A 23,330-nucleotide genomic window follows, 5' to 3' on the forward strand; every position below is an offset into this window, starting at 1 on the left:
TCTCTCTGGGCACCCTGAGCTCAATCTGAATACTAGGCCTTTACCTCTCTGGCCCTTAATATGCATATTCATGGCAATGATATCATTCTCTGATTTCTCCTTTTTTTCTTGCCTTTATCCAAATGTAGCCTGATGTCTTACACCCTTTTGTGTGTGCCTGCCTGGTCTTTCCAAATAAAGTATCAACTACCCCAAAGCAAAAATCTGGGGCAGCTTGGTGGACCTGCTTACCATTGCCAGGCCGTGTGAAGGATTCTGGATCGTCTTCTGACTAAGCACATTTCTTGATCCAGACGTTCTTGGTGCCTGAAATTGCTACTATTAGAGCACTTTAGCGGGCTAATGATAAAGAAAGCTCCTATTAGAACGTTCATTTGAGGATACTGAAGCATTATCAGCCATTAGCACCCTCTCTTGAATTAGTCTATCACATAAGCTAGTCAGTCACCTCGAAAAGCTTTGGAGAAAGGGACTTCTGATTTAGGGAAGCTCTGCAGTTTTCGAAAATAAAACAGCAGTTCTTTAGCTTCTATCAGGTCAAGGCTTACCCTCAGCCTCCTTTCAAAAGCTGAAACGTTGCCTTTGTTCTGCTCCTTGCGCTGCCGCCACTCGATGAGGTTGGCATTGTGCTCTCCAGGCAGTGAAATGTTGCATTTGCCCAGGGTGGGGTTGACCGCCCCCGCCAGGATGTGGGGCTCTGAGCTGAGGCTGATCTCCATCCCGCTGGTAAAGGTGACGCGTAAGGAGCCATCTGGACTCACCCGATAGGTACTCTGGGTATTTTCTGCGGACAGAAGAGCAAAGGAGGAAGGGGGGAAGAAAGGCAAGTACAGAAAGAAGCAGACAAGAGAAAAGTTTAGCTTGAGGAGGCAAGTTTGGGAAAGGACGAGCAGGTGGGGTGCCGTGGACCTAACTGCCTTCTGGGCGAGACAACCACTCTGACAGGCTGAAGCGCTCTCTGTCCATGTGGGTCTCGTTATTTTTACAGCTGGTCTAGCTTGTTTCTTGGATAAAACATGCCTGTGTGATACTGCAGGCTGTTTTTGTTTTTTAAAAACTTTCTCATTTTGAAAGAATTCCCTCTCAAACTCCCTTTCAGACTTGGCGGACTGGCCTCCTCCATCTGACATGCTGGGAAGCTAGAATGAGCAGAGTATGAAGTTTAACTCAGCATCTTGGTTGCCTAGAGATGCCAGCACAGTTGCTGGACCCCACAAATGAATATGCTGATGAAGGCTGCCGCTGATCCTTTTATTTATTTATTTATTTATTTTTGTCCTTTTTTTTTTTTTTTTGCCTTTTCTAGGGCTGCTCCCACGGCACATGGAGGTTCCTAGGCTAGGGGTCCAATCGGAGCTATAGTCACTGGCCTACACCACAGCCACAGCGACGTGGGATCCAAGCCGCATCTGCGACCCACACTACAGCTCACGGCAACGCTGGATCTTTAACCTACTGAGCAAGGCCAGGGATCAAACCCGCAACCTCATGGTTCCTGGTCGGATTCATTAACCACTGCGCCACAGTGGGAACTCCCCGCTGATCCTTTTAGAGTGGATCTGAACACTGGACAATTCTGTGTTGGTCCCACAGCCTAACAGCAGAATGAGTCCTTAATGACTGGGCAGAGAGAAAACAATTTCTCTGTGTCCACTTCGATCAGCTTTTAAGACATGGCTTCCAAATCCATCTTCTTTCTTTCCTTCCTTCCGGTTTACTCCCCCACCCCTTGCCCCCACCCCTCTCTTCTTCTTTCCTTCTCTCCCTCCCTTTTTTCCCCTTCTGCTCTCTCTTACTTTACTCTCTTTGAATAGAATGAGCTTTTACTTCCCTCATTTCCCTATATTCCTGCTTGGTGTATATCCTATTCATCCTTATTTATTGATTTTTAATTTTTAGGGTCACACCGCGGCATATGGAGGTTCCCAGGCTAGGGGTCCAATCGGAGCTATAGCCACTGGCCTATAGCCACAGCAACGCAGGATATGAGCCGCATCTGTGACCTACACCACAGCTCACGGCAACACCAGATCCTTAATGCACTGAGCAAGGCCAGGGATCAAACCTGCGATCTCATGGATGCTAGACAGATTCGTTTCCTCTGCTCCATGATGGGAACTCCTCATTCTTATTTATTCAGCCTATGTCAGCATTGCTCTAGAATGCTAATCTCAGATTGGGCACAGACTTCATTTCTTTAATATAACCCAATCAGAGCTTAAAGAGCTGTACAAGCAGCTGGGTTTGGGGAACAATAGGTTTGGCAGAGATGCAACCTCACAACTCCTATAGGGATGTGGCCTAGGATTGCTGTATGGACTTTGTGAAAGAGATGACTTTGCCTGGGTTTTAGCATCCATAGCTAGAATATCGGCAGAAGTCATCTTCTCAGCCAAAAGTGAATTCTATTTATCAATGGTGTGCAGAGGTTTGATGGTAGAGCTCAAGAGAGATGCTGTTAGAGTCGGGTGAAGTTGGAAATAATCTTACCTTGTTTTAAAATATATATGGTAGTAGTTGCTGTCAAATTAGTTGACATGAGGACGTTTTCCCTGTTGGAAGTATCTAGCTCCACTTTTGTCAGCTTCTCCAGGTCACTGTGGAAACTGCTGACCTCTCCAGTGGGAAATGTTGCATTGGTCAAATGTCCCTCGGGGTCATACCTGAGGAATGTAACCAATCCCAACTTTGAAGCCTCTTGGCAGTGATAATAGGCCTTTGCAAAATAAAAATCACTTGGCAGCTGATACACTTTAACTTTGAGTGATAACAAGTATTATTAACCTTGTTCAATAAGAAGAAAAAGGTCAGAGAGATGATTAATCAAACGAAGGTATTTTTTGCAGCTTCTGAATTCTTGATGACTTCCTTGAGCTGTGCTGTTTTACAGAAAAAATATATCTGGTAATGAATCACCAGGTTGGAAAACTGATTTATGAATCATGTCCTGCTGTGTGCAATGTTGCAGGGAGGCCTCCCTTTGCAATTTGGGTCTATCCCATCAGATGTGATGGGTAACATAAACCAGCAGAGGGTGCTGTTGGCAAAGGAAACGGAGGCACAACTTCCACCCCCACCCCCCACACCCCAAGCCTGAGAAGGCCAATAAACTGATTTTGCATTGTGATAGGAAAATTATATTTGCTGCTGTTTAAGTTGCCAAATTTGAAATGAATGAATCATTCTTCCAACAAAATGAACAAGCACAGAAGATAATGGAAACATGTTCATTAAAACATTCTGGAGCCCCTGATCTCAGTGTCACTTAATTTTCTTATCTTTTTACAGTATAGTACATAATGTGTTGTTATTTGCCTATATGAGCAAGAGACAAAAAGAATAATTACCTGGGATAGTGGGCAATAAGCTATATTTAGAAATAGAGTCTAGTGAGTTTACTTTAAAAAAAAAAAAAACCAGAATTATTGGCAATCTCACTGTCCTCCAAATAGAAACTGCTTCCCTGAAGCCTTTTGATATGAAGCTGTTCTTTTATTGCCAATAGAACCATGAAAAATAAACACTTCATTAAAAGTAAAGACATACACTTGGAAACCCATTAGTGTTTTCTTTTCAAGTTGCAAATTACAAAATATTTAAGTACTTTTATTTGCTTTTAAAATGTTAATTATATTCTTTTTACCCAAAGTGAGCAGGAAACAATGGTGTAGTCTGGCCCTCTTGCCTCACCCTCTCCCCCCATTATGCAAAACGACCTAGTGATTCAGTGTTAATCCACTAGGTTTTAAAGAACTCAGCCTGGTAGTTGCTGATATTTTAAAACTTAGACCAGCTTTTGGTAGGCTTGGGAAAAGAGGCCAGATAATATTTTATAGGACAAACATGACCTTGAGGCTGTACACACTGTATACACAAGGAGGCTATACACAATGTTTGTACACGAGCACCCCTCCACACACGCTATCAGTTAAAACAGGCATGCACATAGAAATAATCGAACAGGTCATTTGACATCATAGATATGCCAAGCCCTAGTTGTTTAATTGGATGCACCCTCTGTTTAAATGGATTTCAGTCAAAATGGTTATTGGCGTGTGGCTACTTTGCTAAGGCCTCATTATCAAGGAAAGGCTGAAGGGTGCTATTTGCGCCTGGGGTTAAAGGCAAACCCTCCCCCCTGCTCAGCCCCTTTGCCCACGGTCTGGTTCTGGGGCTCTGTGGCTGCAAGAAGCAGGCCCCTGATGAGAAAGGGGCATGGAAGGGCCTGAATGCCTAACAGCCTAACACAGTCCAATTTTGTCTGTCTGGTCTTTCTTCCCAGAGAGGAAAACAATGTCCAGTTTTGATTCTCCCAAGGTACCAAGCCGTTTTTCCCTGTAGGGAGGAGTTTCCAAGCAGTAGACAGAAGGAAGCTGCTGCAGGCCTTCCTCATGAGGGAGACTGGCCCCACAGCCTGGATTACACAGGCAGTTCTTCTCTGTTTCACATCCATCCCCAGCACCTCTGCCTCATTGGGTTTCCCTTTCCTGATTTCTAAAGGATTTCCTCAGCACTTGGCAAGGTCACTCCTCATTATTCCTCCAGGAAATCTAACCTAAGATGCTGTGCAGGCAGGTTCCATCCAATGGGCTTTCCAGCTCGGGGCAGTTTCTTTCTGTCAAACAGCCCCTTGCTTTAAAGCAAGATTTCGTCTAAAGGTGACGGTAGTGGTTGTGCCCACTTCGCAGGGCAAGAGGACAAACTCAGATGCCAGCCAAGCCATCCATGAGTAGAGGTACAAGGGCTAAAAATATGAAGGAACCTTAGTGGTGGCGGGCGGCATAATTTCCCCGGTAGATCTAGCTGAGGGGCTGCTGCCTGGTCCTTTTCTGGTGAGAGAAGCAATGGTGTGGGGATAAGATATATTTTCCCCTAAGTCCTGCCCAGGCGCTAGATAGTTAGTTATATGGCCTGTGGCTGGATAAGCCTCCTTATTTGAAAATGTACATTTGACTTTATCATAAACAAAGTACTCTACCTTGAGGGCATTATGCTAAGTGAAATTAATTAGAGTAAGACAAATATTGTATGATCTTGCTTACATGTAGAATCTAAAAAAGACAGAACCAAAAACCCAAACACACCAAACTCATAGAGAAAGAGATCAGATTTGTGGTTACCAGAGGCAGGAAGGGGTGGAGGAATGGGACAGAAGTGGTCAAAAGCTAGAAACTTCCAGTGGTAGGATAAATAAGGACTGGGGATGCAATATACAGCATGACAATACGAAAGCTGCTAAGAAAGTAAATCCTAAAAAGTTCTCATCAGAAGGAAAAAATTATTTTCTTCCTTTTTTGTGTGTGTGTCTATATGAGATGATGGATATTCATTAAACTTATTGTGGTAATCATTTTGCAGTATATATATATCAGGTAATTATGCTATATGCCCTCAATTTGCATAGTGCAGTATGTCGATTACATCTCAGTAAAACTGAAAGGAAAAAAACCGCACAAAATACAAAGCAATCTACCCCCCAACACACTCAGCCACCCCAATTCTGCTAGTTCCAGTCAAAGCAGTCACATATGGTGGTATCTGCAATGGGGTGCCTCTCCAATGCTCAGTTATTTATACGGCCCTCGGTCAAAATCTACAGGGCCACCTCTCTTCTGTGGGGTCATTTCCAAAGGAAGATCAACAGGCAGATCTCACAACTTTGGAAAGATCACTCCAAAGTGGATAAGAAATAAAGGAAGCCAAGGAAGCCTTTGATTTCCTATAGCTTGCTTGAGGTTCCCCCCCTCCACCTCCATCACCGGGGACTGCATGTTTCTAGACTGAATGTCAAAGAAACAAGTTTAATCAAAATCTCTTATGCTGTGTGTTTCCCTTTGGTGCCTGCATCCTTTGGTGCAGAGAGCACAAGCCAATATGCTGCAACTGATCCCCTCAGGCCATAACAGGGTAGCAACTTCCTCCTCCCTGCCCCCACTCCCTCCTCCTCCCCAGCCTGGGCTGGGAGTAGCACACTACATCAGCTAGGCCTGCAGATTCTTGTTGGTGAAACCTGTGACCAGGCATTGACTGCTGCCTTCACGGTCCTCAGGAGTGAGTTTGGTAAGAGGAGATTTGCCATCACATTGTCCCTTCCTGTCCTGATTTTACAGCGTTCCACTGTGTGTGTGCACACACACGTTTCCCCGTGGAGCAAAGGAAACATTTGTAAAGGGAAGTCAGAATTCATTCTTGTCCTTGAGGAACATATAGTTTATATTAGGGGAGATGATATTTACACATTATTAAAAATATATTTGGTCTGATATTTTCTCATAAGGGATAGCCTGCCCTTTCCCTTGAGGACGACTTAAGCCAGAGCTAAACCATGCAGAGAAAAAACTAGAAGTTCTTCCATCTTTGCTTTTAAGAAAATACTGACGACTACAGGAGAAAAATTCGTTACTTATTTTTGAAAGGAAATAGACCCTCTTTACCCTCTCATGCCAGAAACCTGACGAACCTATAAGCATTCTTTAGGAAATCCTGGACTCCCCTTTCCTCGCCAATAACTTCTTTTGGCTTCCTATGATTCAGCTCCAAGTCCAGAATGTCCTTCTGTCTTCACTCGTCCTTCATTCAGTAAATATCAGTCTTGTGCTAGGTACTGGGGCTACTGTGCTGAATGAAATTCAAAGTCCAGTAGACCAGAATATTGCCATATACTTCTGTAAGCAAGGAGCTGTGGAAGCTTAGAGGAGGCAGATGTCATTTCCAGCTGGGCTGAGCAGAAGAGGAGAAGGAAGAGGAGGTGACATTTGAATCCCGGAAGGTATTTGGAAATCAATCCCCTGATAGGTAGAGACTGGGGAGGGGAGGAAGGCATTTCTAAGGCAGGCACACTGGCGGATGGGAAGGACATGGGGGGGAAGCGGGATGCTGGAGCACAAGTGTTTTTAGGGGGCGAGTGGGAGATGGGGCCTGAGATGCTCCTTGAAAGTGGAGAAGCAGGAAACTGGGTGGGGTAGGGGGGTAGGGTGGTAGAGATTTTGGGGGTGGGGAAGGCTCTGGAGGAAAGTTTTGTCAGTAGACAAAAGAGAAGCATAGGAAGCCCTTTGGAGGAGAATAGTATGATTCAAGCACTGCTTTGGTGGCAGTGAATCTTGGAAGGGGAGCCATGGAGCAGGGAAACCTGTTGGAAGGCTAAAGCCTCAGTTTGTGTAAGGGAAGATGGTGGCTTCTTGACTTTAGGAAATATAATGGGATTGCTTGTGATTGGGACTAGTCTCCCTTCCTAGGTTGTTAACTCTTGCATTTTAAAAGAGAGGGCACGGTGTCTCATTTACCTCCATGTTCTTGCTGTCTGGCACAGAGCAGATTCTCACTGCACATGCTTTTTGACAGGGTAAAACAGGATCTGCCAGTGGGCATGGATAGGAAGGGGTGGGTATGAGAATAAGCGTGCAGTGCCGCTAATCTTCCCTACCAGGCTCTGAAAGCTCATTTTGCCAGAAGCTTCTCCTTCCTTCTGTTCACTCCCAGTCTCTTTGGTAGTCATTTCTCCCCAGCATGACCCACAGACAGTTCTGTCTGTTCATTTCTCTCTCTCTTTTTTTTTTTTTCCGCCCTGTGGCATATGGAATTACTGGGCTAGGGATCAGATCTGAGCCACAGGTGTGACCTAAGCTACAGATGCGGCAACACTGGATCCTTAACCCACTGTGCAGGGGGCCAGGGATTGAACCTGCGGCCCAACATTCCCAAGGCGCTGCCGATCCCTTTGCACCACAGAGCGGGAACTCCTATCTGTCCATTCTTGATCCTTATCAAAGGCATAAAACACCAGGGGAGGGGAATGAGCAAAGGTGTCCAGTCTATCTCTGGAGATATGAAGGGACTGTTGGCAATTCTTTTCTTTTTTTTTTTTTTTTTTTGGCCATGACCATGGCATGCAGAAGTTCCCGGGCCAGGGATGGAACCCAGGCCATAGAGGTTACCAGAGCCGTAATAGTGACAATGCAGGATTCTTAACCAGTTGAACCAACAGGGAACTCCACTGTTGGAAATTCTATGTTCTTGCTTAAATGAAATCCTCTGTCTGCCTAGAGGCAGGGGGCTGGAGCACTTGGTGCCTTAGTTCCCTCCTGACTCTGAGATTCTGGCAAGTACTGGCAACACTTCAATGTGATGTGTTTGGGCTGACTGTTCATTTACATAACCAGTTCTGCATAAGAATCACATCCCAGGCTTAGGGAAATATCTCACCCAGAGCCAGGGCATGTTTACCTTGCTCCCCACCCCCTCCCTGCTAATCTTATCAGGGAGGAGGGAGAACCTCTCTTTAGCCATCTTCTATAAGACTGAGCATTTGTAAAACAGCCTAGAAGGCACCCAGAGCTATCACGAGGGCATTTCCAAGTTGTCAGCGAATGTCGAATGTCGTTTTGGGAGTGGGGGTGGGAAATGTAGGAACGAAGTCCTGAGACAGAGAAGATACAGAAAACTAGGGATCAAGAGATCATGGAAACGCATAGTTCTCTTGGAGTGGAGGGCTCCCACAAAGGTCAAGGGCCTGACGAACTGTCATCTCAGCCTGCACAGGCAGCAGTGACAAAACTGACACTTTGGCCTCAGTCTGGGACCTTTTCAGTTGAGCGTAGCAGAAGCCTTTGCCAGGAAAATGCTTGTGAAACAAGCAAGGGCATCTTGGCTGTTCTTGTAGCCTGGGTCAAAGAAGGCTAGGCTGCTTCGAGCCCTCTCTTGGACCTCCACAGGGGCAGGTCATGGCCATTAGGAGCCCGTCAGCCCAACGGCCATAACCCCTGCCTCTTTCAAATCCCTGCCTTGACAGTCACCTCCCTGTTAGCCCTGAGTCTCTGGTCAGCTTTTCCCCTGACACTCAGGACACTTAGGGGCAGTCAAGCATCAAGTACTAATACTAGGGCTGTGCAATTTTGATCCTGGCCTAAGTCAAATGGAATTATGAAAATCGACAAATGATCAAAACAAAAACACATCACACAAGACAAGCCCACCTACTACAACCGCACAAGATGTATTTAAAAATCCCGTTTAGGAGTTCCCGTCATGGCGCAGTGGTTAACGAATCCGACTAGGAACCATGAGGTTGCGGGTTCGGTCCCTGCCCTTGCTCAGTGGGTTAACGATCTGGCGTTGCCGTGAGCTGTGGTGTAGGTTGCAGACGCGGCTTGGATACTGCGTTGCTGTGCCTCTGGCATAGGCTGGTGGCTACAGCTCCGATTAGACCCCTAGCCTGGGAACCTCCATATGCCGTGGGAGCGGCCCAAGAAATGCCAAAAAAAAAAAAAAAAAAAAAAGGACAAAAAAAAAAATCCCGTTTAGATGGTCCACACTGTTCAGTGTCATCTGTGTCATTTCTCCTCACTGTCGCTGCAGATAATCAATTGAAGGGAAGAAAGAGATATTCAGCCCCCCTTTCCCTTTCATGGCGCTATCATACTCCTCTTCTCCTGCCACTGGAGGGGAAATCTAGCTCCCCAGACTTCCCACCATCACTCTTTTTTTTTGTCCTTTTAGGGCTGCACCGAGGCATATGGAGGTTCCCAGGCTAGGGGTCTAATCGGAGCTGCAGCTGCCGGCCTATGCCACAGCCACAGCAACATCAGAGCCTTAACCCACTGAGCGAGGCCAGGGATCGAACCTGTGTCCTTGTGGATGCTGGTTAGATTCGTTTCTGCTGAGCCACGATGGGAACTCCCCACCATCACTCTTGCAACCCCCAACCCTCTTCCTTTTCCTGGAAGGCCATGTGACAGCAGTGGAAAGAGCACTGGGCTAGAAGCTCAAAGGACTCTAAGCCCAGCCAACTAGCAACGTGAGTGGGCAAGTTACTTCCCTACTCTGGGCCTCCGTTTTCTTATTTGTAAAATGACCTCAATGTTTCTTTGTGGCCATAAAATTCCATGATTACCCCCATGTGAATACCTGTGTTTTTCATCTCTTAAAGCCTCCAGAGTGGTTACCTAACAACGACGATGCCAACTTTTTCACTCACTGATAACAGCCTGGGCTCCACTCACTGGAAGTACTGTACTTGCCACCGGGAGCCGGCATCACGGTGCCATGGCAGAAGCTGGGCCCGCAAACCATCTGATTTGCAACATTCTCGCCTCTATCTGGCATCATCAACTTTCCCCTCTGTATTGGACCATTTCATCGGCTTACATATATATACTGTTATTGGTCTCACTGTAAAAGCCTCCTTCTGTTTGCTCCATTCCCCCTCTGCTCCAGTGTCTCTGCTCCCTGTTCCAGCAATGCTCCTCAGAAGAGTTCTTTTCTCACTGTCTCCAAACTGTCCTCCCAGCTCCTCTCTTTATTATCATTATTGAAATATAATTAACCTACTATAAAAGTCACCATTTAAAAGTACACAGTACACAATTCAGAGGCCTTTGGTACATTCACAATGTGTGCAACCCTCAGCACCACTGCTAGAACATTTCCATCGCCCCTAAAATAAATCTAGTACTCATTAGCAATCACGCTCCATTCACTCCTCGCCCTAGTTCTTGGCCACCACCAATCTACTTTGTCTCTATGAATTTGCCTTTTCTGGACATCTCATATAAACGGAACTATATCATATTTGTCCTTTTTCTATCTGGCTTCTTTTAGTCAACATAATGTCTTTGAGGTTCATCTATACTGGAGCACGTACCAGAACTTCATTCCTCTTCAGGATGAAGAACATTGCATCGTATGAATGTACCACTCTTTGTTAGGCTATTCATGATTTGATGGACATGGTTTCTTTACACCTCTTGGCTATTTTGAATAACACTTCTATGAACACATGTGCATCCATTCTCTGTGAAACCTGCTCTGCTAAAGCTTTTGTCCCCCACTGTGTCATAGCACCTGCTCATCAAGGTAAGCAATGATCTCCACCATGCTAGAAGGAATGGTCAATTCTTAGTGCTTCTCTTACTTGACTTATCAGGAGTTTTGACACGGCCAATCACTCCTTTCTCCTTGAATCACTTGTTTTACTTTGCTTCCAGGGCATCCAGGTTTTCTTCCTACTTCACTGGACTTCTTTTCTGTCTCTTTTGCTGGTTCCCCCTCATGTCCTCAACCCTTAATGTTGGAGGGTTCCAGGCTCCATCATCAGATCCCTTTTCTTCCCTGTGTACACTCACTTTCCCATGGCTTTAAGGTCAATTAAAACACTGGTGGATGCCAAATATGGATCTAGAAGTTTTAAATCTCTAGTCTTTCCCCTCAGCTCTAGACTCGTATATCACATTGCCAACTTGACGATTTCCCTTGGATGTCTAAAGTGATCATATCCAACATGTACTTCTTGCTTAGTCTTCCATATCCTGCTAAATGAAAAGCCCAATACCTGGTTGCTCAGGTCAAAAACTCTGGAGGTATTTCTGACCCTTTTTTCTCCCCACATCCCACGTTCCATCTGTCAATTAGTCCTGGTAGCTCTATTATTAAAATACATTTGGAATATTACCACTTCTTACTGCCCTCACTGCCTTGGCTAAGTCACCATTTTGCCTGGATTATTGCAATAGCCCCCTCCCCTTAGATTCCTCTGCTTTCACTGTACAGTCTGTTTTCAATACAGAGCAATTCTTTTTTTTCGGAAGTGCATCACTTTATTTTTCCTTTTTTTCTTTTTGGCCATGCCCATGGCATGTGGAAGTTCCCAGGCTAGGGACTGAACCCACGCCACAGCAGTGACCCAAGCCACAGCATTAACAATGCTGGATCCTTAACTGCTAGGCCACCAGGGAACTTCCCAGGATTAAAAATGTAAAAATTTCTTTAAAAATGTAAGTTAGATTATGTCACTCATTTACTTTAAGCTTTCCAATGGTTCCACCTTTTACACAGAGTCAAAGTCAGGTCTTTACAAAAGGCTGCAAGGCCCTACATGAAATGGCCCTGGTCACTTCACTGATTTCATCTCCTTTCTACTCTTGTTCATGACACTCCAATCACAGTGGCTGTCTTACTGTTCCCTGAACACATGAGGTCTGTTCCTGCTGCAGGGCCTTGGCACTTGGCATTCACTCTGCTTGGAATATTCTCCCCCTCCTTTTCCCCCAGATACCCACATGACTCACTCCCTCACTTCCTACAGGCATGTACTCAAATGTCACCTTCTTAGTGAGGCCTTTCCTGATCCCCCAACCTTAAATAAAACCCCCCTCTACTCCCTTTTACCCTGCTCTATTTCCTCCATAGAACTTACCACCATCTGAAGTTCTATGCATGTATCCCCAGCACCAGACCAAGCAAATAGTAGGTGCTTAGCAAATATTTGTTGAAGAAATAAACAAATGGTTGAATTGGTTAATTTGTGGGCTTTGTCTCTAGTTTCAGTGTGGTATAATTGATTAATGAAACTGCATATATTTCAAGTATACATTATGATGATAAGTGAATGGTTGAATGGGTTATTTTGAAAACTAGTTACTACTTCTGCCATTTCTTGTTGCCGAACTGACTTTAACCATTAGCTTTCAAAAGAGTTTGTCTAACTTCAGATACAGTGTGATCTTCCATGGATTTTTAAAAGAAGATACTCTCATTAGAAATTTTACCTTTTTTAAGGCTATTCAAAATGTGGGGTCTTGAGTGAGACTGTTGGTGTTTGAATCCTGGACATCTGTGTGAATAAGGACAAGTTAACTATTCTGTGCATCGATTTCCTCATCCATAAAATCGGCATACCAGGGGCACCTGTCCCATGTTGATATTTTGGTGATCAAACAAAACACTTTATGAAAACCACCTAGCTCAGTACCTGGCACATAGTAAAGCTTCAGTGAAAAGTAGCTTTATTACTCTTATTAAGATGTAAGAGAAAAATTTTCAAGAAATAGAGGAAGACCTGCAACAGAAACACCTGAATACATTTTTCTAAGTGAAACTAAAATAGCTGTCCAGCTCTTTTGTATAAGTGGCATTTCCTTTGGGAAATGGTCCAAAATTTGAAGGCCAATTGTTTTGTTCTTTTCCTCATGAGACTTTCGGAGGATTGGACCTATTCTCTTCATATTCCCTACACCTCCATGCAAGGGTCACACCTGGAATTCCTCATACTTAGTATTTCCACTTCTCACATCCCTCAACTTTAATGCCATTTCAGTTTCGTGGATTATCTTCACTCGGTAAACTGGTAAAAATCCAGCAATTCCCTTTGCAGGGAAGATACCTGCCAATGCTGGCAAACTAGCTTTCTAAATGGGTTGACTTGCAAACGAGGTTGTCCACCCTTAAAAGGCAATGACAATGGCATCTATTTCCATGTCAGGAGACTTCCTAGTAGCTTGTGTTAATTCCCAGTGAAACAAAGTTATCACAGATTCGCTCTGTGAATACTAAGATGTGCTCGATTCTTTGATTTGTGCAGGGAAACTTGGGTCGGGGGGCGCAAGCCTGTACTGGAGCCTTGGACTCCACATTTCCGATAAGCAGCCAGTGGACTGCAGCCTCTCCTGTTCGGCATTTGCCCCAGATTGTTTCATAATTGTTTTCCACGGTCCATTGTTCTTACCTCCCACAGCAAGTGATACTGAGTTGGGCTGGGCACACGTTTGTTCATTCATTCACTCAACTCCACAGGGACCAATAAATACTAGTTAAACTACATTGCTCCTTTGCTCCTTTAGAACTATTTTCTAGTTTTGTTAAATAAAAATTTTTCGTCTTCCTAGCTATGCTGTAACTTTCTCAAGTACATGGACTTCTGCCTCATTCCTATCTCCTGCAGCATCGCCCCTGATTTTTCATTCAGCCCATGTTTTTATTATTACGCTCTGCAAAACTGCTCTGGAGAAATGGGTCTGAACCCTAGGAGTTGGGTAAAATTTTCTCCTTGACTTTTCATTTTTCTATTGTGGTTGTTAGGAGAAAATAGCATGCAACAGCCTACAATTACTAAGTCATTCTCCCACTGTAATACAACTTCAAATAAAAATCTAACAAAGCCCATGTTGAGAATTAGAAACTTACTCATAAACGGTTGTCCATCCATTTTCGTTACTTTTGGTAGCCAGAAGCCCTGTGTTCCCAGGATAGGTCATCAAGGCCAGATTGTAGCCTTGGGCTGACACTCTCTTCAGGACCCCATTGCTGCTTATGGTCAGCCAGTACACCTGCCCACCAGGCACCACAAGCCAAAGGGGTATCCCACTTGCATCACGGCGAATGTGAACAGAATTGCCATTGCTGCTGGTGATTGCACCCAAGTCACCCTCAGCATTGTAGGTGAAATTATACACATAGTCCCTCGTTATCAAGTTCAAGGTGTGCAAATGGGTTCCATTGACAGTGAACTGGTAGAGTTCCTGGTCAGCAGGCGAGGCAATCTCATAAAGGTTCATGTCATTCAGGTGGGCCTGGTTCCTGCTAATGGTACGAATTCGAACATTCCCGAGGTCAGCCACGTAGAGAGTACCATCAGGCGACACTGCTAAGGAGGAAGGGGCTTTCATCTTTGCATCTTTGGCATAGCCACCATCACCTGTGGGAGAAAGACCCTGATTTTAAAAGCTGTCATCACAAGCATTTATATGAACACACCATATATAGAAATCACTGTGCATCAAGATTCATTTTAAAGGGAACAGTCAGTGAACCGACATTCTCCACATGACCTGCTTGGATATTTGAAACCCATTATCCACGATTCTTGAGTGAGTACCACTGAATATGAACAATAAGTGCAATTATCTCAGTTAACACCAATTTCGTGAAATCCTCAATCCTGCTGTTCCATATCTATTATGTTGCAAGGTATAAAAACAGCAAACAATGACAGCCACCCCAAATCTGGCTGGAAATCCATGAGATTTATGCCTGTCCATGCTCATGGGGTCTACCTTATGGCTTTCCAATCCTACTATGCCTAGAGGACCTTTCTTCTGTTAACTCCCATTGTCACATCGTCAAAGTACACTAAGTCTGTGAGTAAGACAATGATTCTGAACATCAAATTTGATAACTGGAATAAACATTCCAGTTTTGCCTTGGAAGAAAGATATCAATTAGCAAAATAACTATAAAACTAATTGTCCAGGAAGACATTGGAAATATTGATCAAAAGTCATATCGACCAAGTTGCTCACTCGTGATTCCTCTGTCTCAAGGAAAGGCAAAGGTTAAAAGAATCATTTGGGCCTGGATGAGCAGTTTAATAGGGCTGCACGTAGCATGGATTTCCACATCCTGGCAATAAATGTATCTATTGACATTTACAGGACTGTTTACTACCTGGAATATCCACTCCATGTTTTGGAGAAAAGGCTCCCCCCATCTCCATTTCAATTGGAAGTTCTCATAACTATTGGTTAAGGAGAAAGTTTTGGGTTAAAAAAACACAACAATGTAAGTAGCAGACTGATGTAATGAGAACCCTCCATTGTGGAATTTAATTTTGCTCATATATCTCCAAAGAAGTCTGTTCTTAGTCCTTTTGGGTTTCAAACAGCACACACTGTTAATCTGGAAACCAGTCACCTAGTGGAAGTAATTTTTTTCTTAGCTAGATTGGTCAATATAGGTTTCCTCCAAAGTACAAATAATATCACAATCTTACATTGTACAGTGGTCTTAACTTCTTGGAATATCAAAATGTTAATTATAGTAATTTATCCTCAAAACTGCAAGGTGATATAATTGAGTCATGTGGTATCTCTACTTAGCAGATGAGGTGAGTCATGAAGAGGTTTTATGGCTTTCTTAGGGTCCCTCGGTGAGTCACTGCAGAACAAGGACCAGATATTAAGCCATCTGACCCCCAATATACTGCTTTCTTCACTGCCTCGTTCCAGTGTTCACAAGTAACACTTCTCTCCTTTTTTTAGACTTTTCTGATGCACAGTTTCTTTTGAAAACAGAGAGTGGGAGCTGGTGAATTACTATAAAAAGGTCATACCTGAAAAACAGTCACAGTTGGGATCAATTTTGCAGTCACAGTCAGTGGGGGCACCAGCCATGATGGAGATCTCCCCATTGGTGGTAACTTGCTGAATTCGGTTTACTTTCCTCTCGTCTGTTTCAGCTATGAAGAGCAGCCCGCTGTGGGAGACGCTGATGGCCCTAGCTGACTCCAGAGTGGAGTGAATTGCTACCTTGCTGACCAAGAAATGATCGATGCCTGGCACCTGGCAGTGAATGGGGCGCCCTGCAATGATCCGCACACGCCTGTTCTCAGAAATTTGCAGCACAATGTTGTTATCCAAGACATACAATGAATTGTCCATGGGATTGACTGCAAGGTCTGTTGGCCACTCTAATCGCACCTGCAAAAAGAAAAGAACACACACAATTAGATTACAATATATTTCCAGGGCACTTTTACCTTGAAAGAAAAATTGGCTTATTGGTTGCCCCCTCTCTCATGGATTTCAGCAATTTTGGTGTTATCTGGCAAAGTTGGGAGGGACCATTGATTACATGTTCTGGGAAACACATTTACCATTTATGCCATTGCCAACCTAATATAAATTATTTTCCCCTGTAATTCTAGAAGTATCCTTTTCAGAGTGTGGTTTCTGGACCAGCGGCAAGACCATCACCTGGGAATTAGTTAGACATGCAAATTCTCAGGCCCCCAACCTAGACCTATTGAATCAGAAACTCTGGGGTAGGAACCCAGCCATCCATGTTTTAACAAGTCCTCGGTGTGATTCTGAAGCACAATAAAGTTTGAGAACCACTGTGTTAGGGCTTCTGTGTTGCTATGAGATGCAAATCTCTCTTACTGCCCTTAGATGTGTAGAAGAGCAAAGTCATAGAGGCGTCTGGACAGCAGAGTGCCAGAGAAACTTGATTTTACTCTATCAGCAATCTTTTGCAACAGGATTTTCCAGTGACATAAACCTAGCATCCGTCTGGTGGAATACTCAGGTACAGTTCATCAGCTGGTGATTTGGAATCCTAAGTTGTAATGCACCACTCACCTGGCCTGGCTTGGTTCACTCCATAGCCTCCCTTTCTCAGCAAAGAAGCAGGTTGGTTTGTTCTTTCGCTGGATGTTTGCTGAGTACCTTCTCTATGGCAAGCCTTGTGCTAGGATCTGGGGATTCAAAAGCTCACCATGACTCGTGGTCTAGGAGAGCTCTCAGAGAGCAATTAGGCAATTACTTTTTGTGTCATTAGAAGGAGGCACTTTAGACTGACTAGGAGTCAGGAGGCAGGGTATTTCCAGAGAAGGTGGAACTTCCTAAACAGGGTCCACAACAACCAGTAGGAGAGGAATGGGGTGGAAATGGAAGGCAGCAGAGTTGAGGACAATCCAGGTAGAGGAATCAGCATGGGTGAGATTAGAGAGACTAGCCCATCCAGTTACTACGAACAATTCAGTAAGGCTAATGTAGGCTGAGTGATGGGAAAGGTGATTAGTGAGAATCAGGAGGTAGACAGTGGCTAGGTATTGTGGACTGAATTGTGCCTCCCTAACTAAAACATGCATGTTGAAGTTCTAACCTCTAATGTGGCTGTATTTGGAGACAGGGCCTTTAAAGAGGTAAAGATTAAATGACATCACAAGGGTAGGGCTCTCGTTCTTATAAAAAGAAAGTGACACCAGGACTATATATGCACAGAGATAAAGACACAGTAAGAGCGTGGTCATCTGCAAGCCAAGGAGAGAGATCTCAGGAGAAATCAAACCTGCCAGCACCTTGATCTTGAACTACATGCCTCTAGAACTATGAGAATATCAGTCTCTCTTGTTAAAGCTACCCTGTTGGTGGTATTCTGTTGTGGTAGCCCTAGTAGACTAATATACCAGGAAATGGAGAGGTGTACATGTCCAGCTTTATTCTGAAGGCTAGGGGAAACCAGTGAAGGGCTTTAAGTGGGGGTGTGATATAGTCATATTTGGGTTCTAGAGGGATGACATTGTCTGCTGTTGAGACCTTATCAGAGGAGGAGATGAGATGGGAAACAGGCTGGTGGTTAAGAGGCTCTTGCAGGTGAGGGATGATGGTGGCCTGAATTAGGATGGCCACAGTGGGGATGGAGAGATGTAGATGAATTTGAGACACATTAAGGAATTAGAAGCAAAAAGACTGCTGTGTGTGTGTGTGTGTGTGTGTGTGTTGTGTGTGTGGTGTGTGCCTGTGCCAAGTGCTGTGTCAGACACTGAGGACACTCAGGCCAAGAAAAGCTTTGTTTTTCCCATTGAATCTAAAAGTCTGAAAACAAGATATGGGCTGTCATCGAATTCTAAGGCTCACTATTCCCCTGGTTGAAAGCAGCCTTCCACTCAGTGATGAAGTGGACAAAGGCCGGTCTGAGATAAAGCCTCCACTCTAATTCTGTCTCTTAATGAAGGGCAACTGGTGATGTGGTAAACAAGACAAAGGTTATCTCTGACCTCCCCTTCCCGCACCACTTGGGGCTCTTTGCCCCCTGTCCCTGTCTCTCTCAGGCACCGGGCAGACTCATCCTGTCCCCCTGTCTCTGTCTACGTGCCTCAGCCTGGGCATAGACTGGCCTTGTCCGGTCAGTACCATATGCCTCTGGGCAGCTAGGAATCTGAATGCTAATGGAGTATAAAGCTAAGCTTGTGTTATGCATGTTCTACAGAGCCTTGCAGACTGAGGCCATAGGATAAACATTAAACACCAGCCTTAACAGCTCCCAGAGCAGTTTGCTGTGATGTGTTCCTCTGCACGTCTGTCTGAGGCCTCTGCCTGTCAGTGCCCTGCCGCTGAGAGGCAAAGCTGGGACATGGAGCACCTGTGCCATGTGCTCCTTCTCGGCCACGTGCCCCCACACTGGACCTCTACACACACTACCACACTTGTACAGAAGCTGCTGTGTGCGCTGGTCCTATGGAGCACACTCCCCCAGGAAATAAGCTGGGGCTGGCTGAGGAAGAGGAAATGAATTTATTTCAGTACAGCACTCCTATTTTGATCAAGTCTGAAGTCAGTGACCCAGAAAAAACAAAGCTGGCAGAAATGACGTTCTAATTATCCCCACTCTGAGAGCTGAGGCCAGGGCAGAGGCCAGGGACAGCACACACCTGGCAGAAGTCAGAGAAGGACATGTTTCAGACTCTGTTCTCTGCTGTCAAGGCCGCCTCTGAGATAAAGGCTGCTGGTTGGAAGATGAGCTGTTAAATTCTCCAACTCGCCCAACCTGATTTAAGTCAATACTATTGGTGTCATGTTTATTAGATTTAATAATGCCTCAAAAAGACACCAGCTATTGTATCTGTTTGTTTTCTTTTCCATCAAATAAGTCACCCTCTGGCAGTTTCCTGTGACTAACGTGGCCTTTGTGCTTCTGAGGCACTTTGTGTACCGGCTACACAGAATCCCTTTAATTCCCATTTGATTTGACTGGGCAGCTTGTCTCTGAAATCGCCTCAGATGAAAGACGTGTGGCTACTTAGTAGTGTAGGGTCTGTCTTTTCAGAAATGGGACCTTTGCACCTCTCTTAGGTTGTTAGTTCCTTTTACATCCTTCTCATGTTAAATACTCCCATTTCCAGGTAATTTTTCAAGGAAGTGGTACTTTATACCAAGGCATTTCCATAACACACAACCTAACATCTGGAATGGAGTCTTTGTGCTGATTGTGGCAGTCAGAATTAGTATCTATTAGTTGCAGAGGGCCCCAGAATTATACACGATTCAATTGGGGCTAAAGTTAACCTCTGAGGGCCCTTGGTATTTGTTCAAGTAGCTTGTGGGGGAAAATAAATATATCTTTTAGGGGGTGGTGGGAGCAGAAAGAGCTGTAGGAACAGCAGTGAGGCTCTGGAATCTGCGTAGTGACCCGGCTTGCAGGCAAAAACCATTTGGCTTCAGTTCCAGTCGTTGCCCCACCTTGTAAAAATACATTAATTTGTTTGAAATGTCAACATGTATTTAAGCTGAACCAGCATTAAAGGTCACTGGTGTAGCTGCCAGCTGGTGGAATGTGCCCGTCTCCCAACAACCTTCCCTGAGAACTAACCCTGAGCAGAAAGGAGCTCTTGGTCTGGATGTCAAGCCTTGACAGCGCCATGTCTTCCTCTGCTAATTGAAAATTTGCCTTGAAGGCACTTGACTCTCAGGTCAGCCAGTCCCATAGTTGGTTTAAAGAGCCAGCTAATTTTGACCTAAGTAGTACTCTATAAAGGAGCAGAATCCTCTATGGAAAAAATCCATGTGTAAAAGCAGCATCTAAATATGATCCCTTGATTAGATTGAACTAGAAAATTCCTCAGTTACACACTTCATCCCACACTGTAGACACAGACCATAATTTGTAAAGTGGGGCTCTCACTAACAGTTTCAAGGCCAGTTCCTTCCCGTTTTAGTGTGTAACCCTAGACAAATGAGGTATCTTCTATGAGCCTCTGGTTTCTGCATCTGCAACGAAAACGGGCTGATGATAGTCTGTCTACCTTTTAGAGAGATTGCGTGAATTAACTGAGATAGTGACAGAAGATACTCAGCCCAGTGTCTGGACAAAATTAGGGATGGGAAATGGTATTAACATTAATAATGGTTTCAAAGTCATAAAACTTTTAGCGCTAGAAGGAATCTAGTCTAGTTACCATTTACTATAGCTCCCTTTGAGCTCTATTTCCCAGATTTCAGTTGTGTGCCTAACAGCTTCATGAATCTTGCCTTACCTACCCTACACCACTTGCACTATTATTGACTTAATATTTTTCTCTAAATTGACTTACTTTTTAAATGCACATAGGTATTGCCCCTTCCTTTGAACTGATCCTAATCAATAACATCTATAAAATTACAGGCCCATTCATCTGAGCCTTTAATACAAGTAACTACTCTTTATTGAGTGCTTCCTACTTGTCAGGCTCTTTACATGGATTATTACTTTATATGTTTAGAGCAATCACTTGAGGAAGAAATTATTGATATTCCCATTTTCAGATATCTGCTCTTAGCCTCTGTGCCACCTGATTCCTCACCCAGAAGAGAGGACACAGTCCTTCACCCTCTCCTCACCAACTCTGGCCTCCCTTTTACCTCATTTGAATCAACCCCAATGTTGATTTCAACCTTCTCTTGGCTGCGAAGGTCAAACTCATCAGGAGTTGAATGATTTTTCTTTCTCTTTGTCATCCGTTATCTGTCAGTTCAATGCTTTGTGGTACCTACTGTGCCAGGCACTGTTATAAAGGTAAATAAAATAGTTTCCTGGCCTTGATTAGTCCACAGTCAAGTGAGGGAAAGATAAAGCAAAGGTACTGAGAAGCAACAAGGTGGGAAGAGAGATCTCAGCAGAGGATAAAGAATGAACAAAAGTAGAGAAGCATGGGAGTGGGGAACTCACTACAGTCTGGGATGGCCTGAGCAGAAAGCAGGGCAGGTAATGTTGGTAAATGAAGTTTAGATATTTGCCAGGGATTAGGTTTAAGTTCCTCCACTGAGGCACCACTGTCATTTGGGACTGGATAACTCTTTGTTGTGGGGGCTGTCCTGTGCAGTGTAAGATATTTAGCAGTGTCTCTGGCCTTTATTCACTAAATGCAAGTAGCACCTTCCCCTGAGCTGTAATAACCAAACATGTCTCCAGACATTGCCAAATGTCCCCTGAGGAGAAAACTGTCACTTGTTGAGATGATTACACTAAGTCATGAAGAGCTGTGTATGGTAAGGATTTTAGATTTGAACAGTGGGTGCTGAGGAGTCAATGAAGATCTTTCAAGTTGGGGGCTGACGTGGTCAGACTAGTGCTTTAGAAAGATCACTCAGGCTGCAGTTTGGGGGGGGAGGATGGAGGGAGTCTAGACTGATGTAGGAGAACCAATTTGGAGGCCAGCTCTTCACCAAAACATTCACACACTCATACAGCCTTCCACCCAACCATCTCACACATATCTGAGTGCAAATTCAGACAGACAAGATGCTTAAGAGTCTGGAATACTGTTTCTCAGACTTTTTTGGATTTACAAAGCCCTTTGAGAATCTGATGGAAGGTATATACTCTCTCCCTAGGAAAAGGCTCTGATGTAGTAGAAGCAAGTGGTTAGAAGCTCAGGCTTTGGAGTTAAGACTTCTTGGGTTTGGAGTTCTTGCCATGCTGCAGTAGGTTAAGGATCTGGCATTGCCACAGCTGTGGTGTAGGTTGCAGTTGAGGCTTGGATTCTATCCCTGGCCTGGAAAACTTCCATATACCACAGTGCGGCCATTAAAAAAGAAAAAAGACTTCCTGGATTCAAAATTCTATTATTTGCTAGCTCTATGACCTTGGAGCATATCAGTTAACCTCTCTGAGCCTCAGTTGCCTCATCTGGAAATTCAGTATAGTAATAATATCTTCTCAAAACTTTATTATAGGAGTTATATGAAAGAAAGCTACATAAAGCACTCAGCACAGTGCCTGGTACACAAAAGAACTCTGTAAATGCTACTTTTTATTATGGAACATGCCTGTATTTCTTCTGATTTCTGTCTGACTATTGCACTGTTCTCTTTCTTGGTTATGTCATGAAGTCTTAAATGCAGTCACATTGTCATGCTCTTTCAAGATTTCCCCTGCTTCTCTGTCACCAGCCATTTCCTCCACGTTCATTTATTGCACTGCTTAAGAATTCTTTTAAGCCATGTGTTCTCCAAGAAACATTTGGCTTATATTGGGATATATTATTTCACATACATTTGTCAGCCAATTTCATGGCTAATATTTTAGCTTATTACTTGGATTCCCCACTGTTATTTGTAACAGTACTCTTGGCACAGTTCCAAATGTAGAACATGCTACTTTAATTATTTTATTTTGCCAATAACTGTCACTTTATCTCATGTTAGGTGCTATGCTAGGCACTAAGGAGCCAGCTCTAACCAAGAGAGACTGGGTACTGACCTCAAGAAGTTCACGATCTTCAGCAGGCTTCATTTCCTTCATTTTCCAGGGTGTACAAGGGGTTGCTAGTGACACAGAGCAATAGACTACCTCTGTTCTCTTCCATCTATTTTAAGAACTTAACTTTCGCAGAAGAGACTCAAAAACACATCATGACTATCACTATATTTTGCAATTGCTATGAAGTGCTAACGTCTTTCCTCCAAGTCAACTATGCTGAAGAAACCAGCTGTTTTCCAAAAGGCCCTGTCTCCCTATCCCAAATAGGACACTTCTCATCACCTTTCTTTATTACATTTCCAGCCTTATGGCTCATTTGAAAAATGACTGATTTTGATCTCTGAGGCCTCCTCAGTAGGAATTTCCAGGAAGCATATGATTACGGCTTCTGTAGTATGCCGACCCTGGGGACGATCCAGTGATGGGACACAGTGCTCTCTGCCAGGTGTTCTGCCAGCTCCATGTTAGATTTCGCCATGCTTCTAAAGGCTGACAACTCCAGATTGTTAGCATCACTTTTTGTCAGTTTTCAAATGGCCTTC

General features: G+C 44.2%; 1 protein-coding gene across 5 annotated transcripts in view; it reads right to left on the reverse strand.

Annotated features, from left to right (window-relative positions):
- Positions 1 to 23,330, reverse strand: part of TENM1 (teneurin transmembrane protein 1) — a 787,960-nt gene that overhangs the window by 28,383 nt on the left and 736,247 nt on the right. For all 5 annotated transcript variants that reach the window (XM_003135358.5, XM_021080670.1, XM_021080671.1 and 2 more), the window contains 4 exons: positions 15,881 to 16,247; positions 13,957 to 14,467; positions 2,491 to 2,663; positions 549 to 784 (listed from right to left, as the gene is read on the reverse strand). In XM_003135358.5, coding sequence (XP_003135406.2) covers positions 549 to 784; positions 2,491 to 2,663; positions 13,957 to 14,467; positions 15,881 to 16,247 — 1,287 coding nt within the window. The remainder of the gene's footprint in view (positions 1 to 548; positions 785 to 2,490; positions 2,664 to 13,956; positions 14,468 to 15,880; positions 16,248 to 23,330) is intronic.

Source organism: Sus scrofa, chromosome X (genome assembly GCF_000003025.6).
Source record: "Sus scrofa isolate TJ Tabasco breed Duroc chromosome X, Sscrofa11.1, whole genome shotgun sequence".
In the NCBI taxonomy this organism is placed as follows: domain Eukaryota; kingdom Metazoa; phylum Chordata; class Mammalia; order Artiodactyla; family Suidae; genus Sus; species Sus scrofa.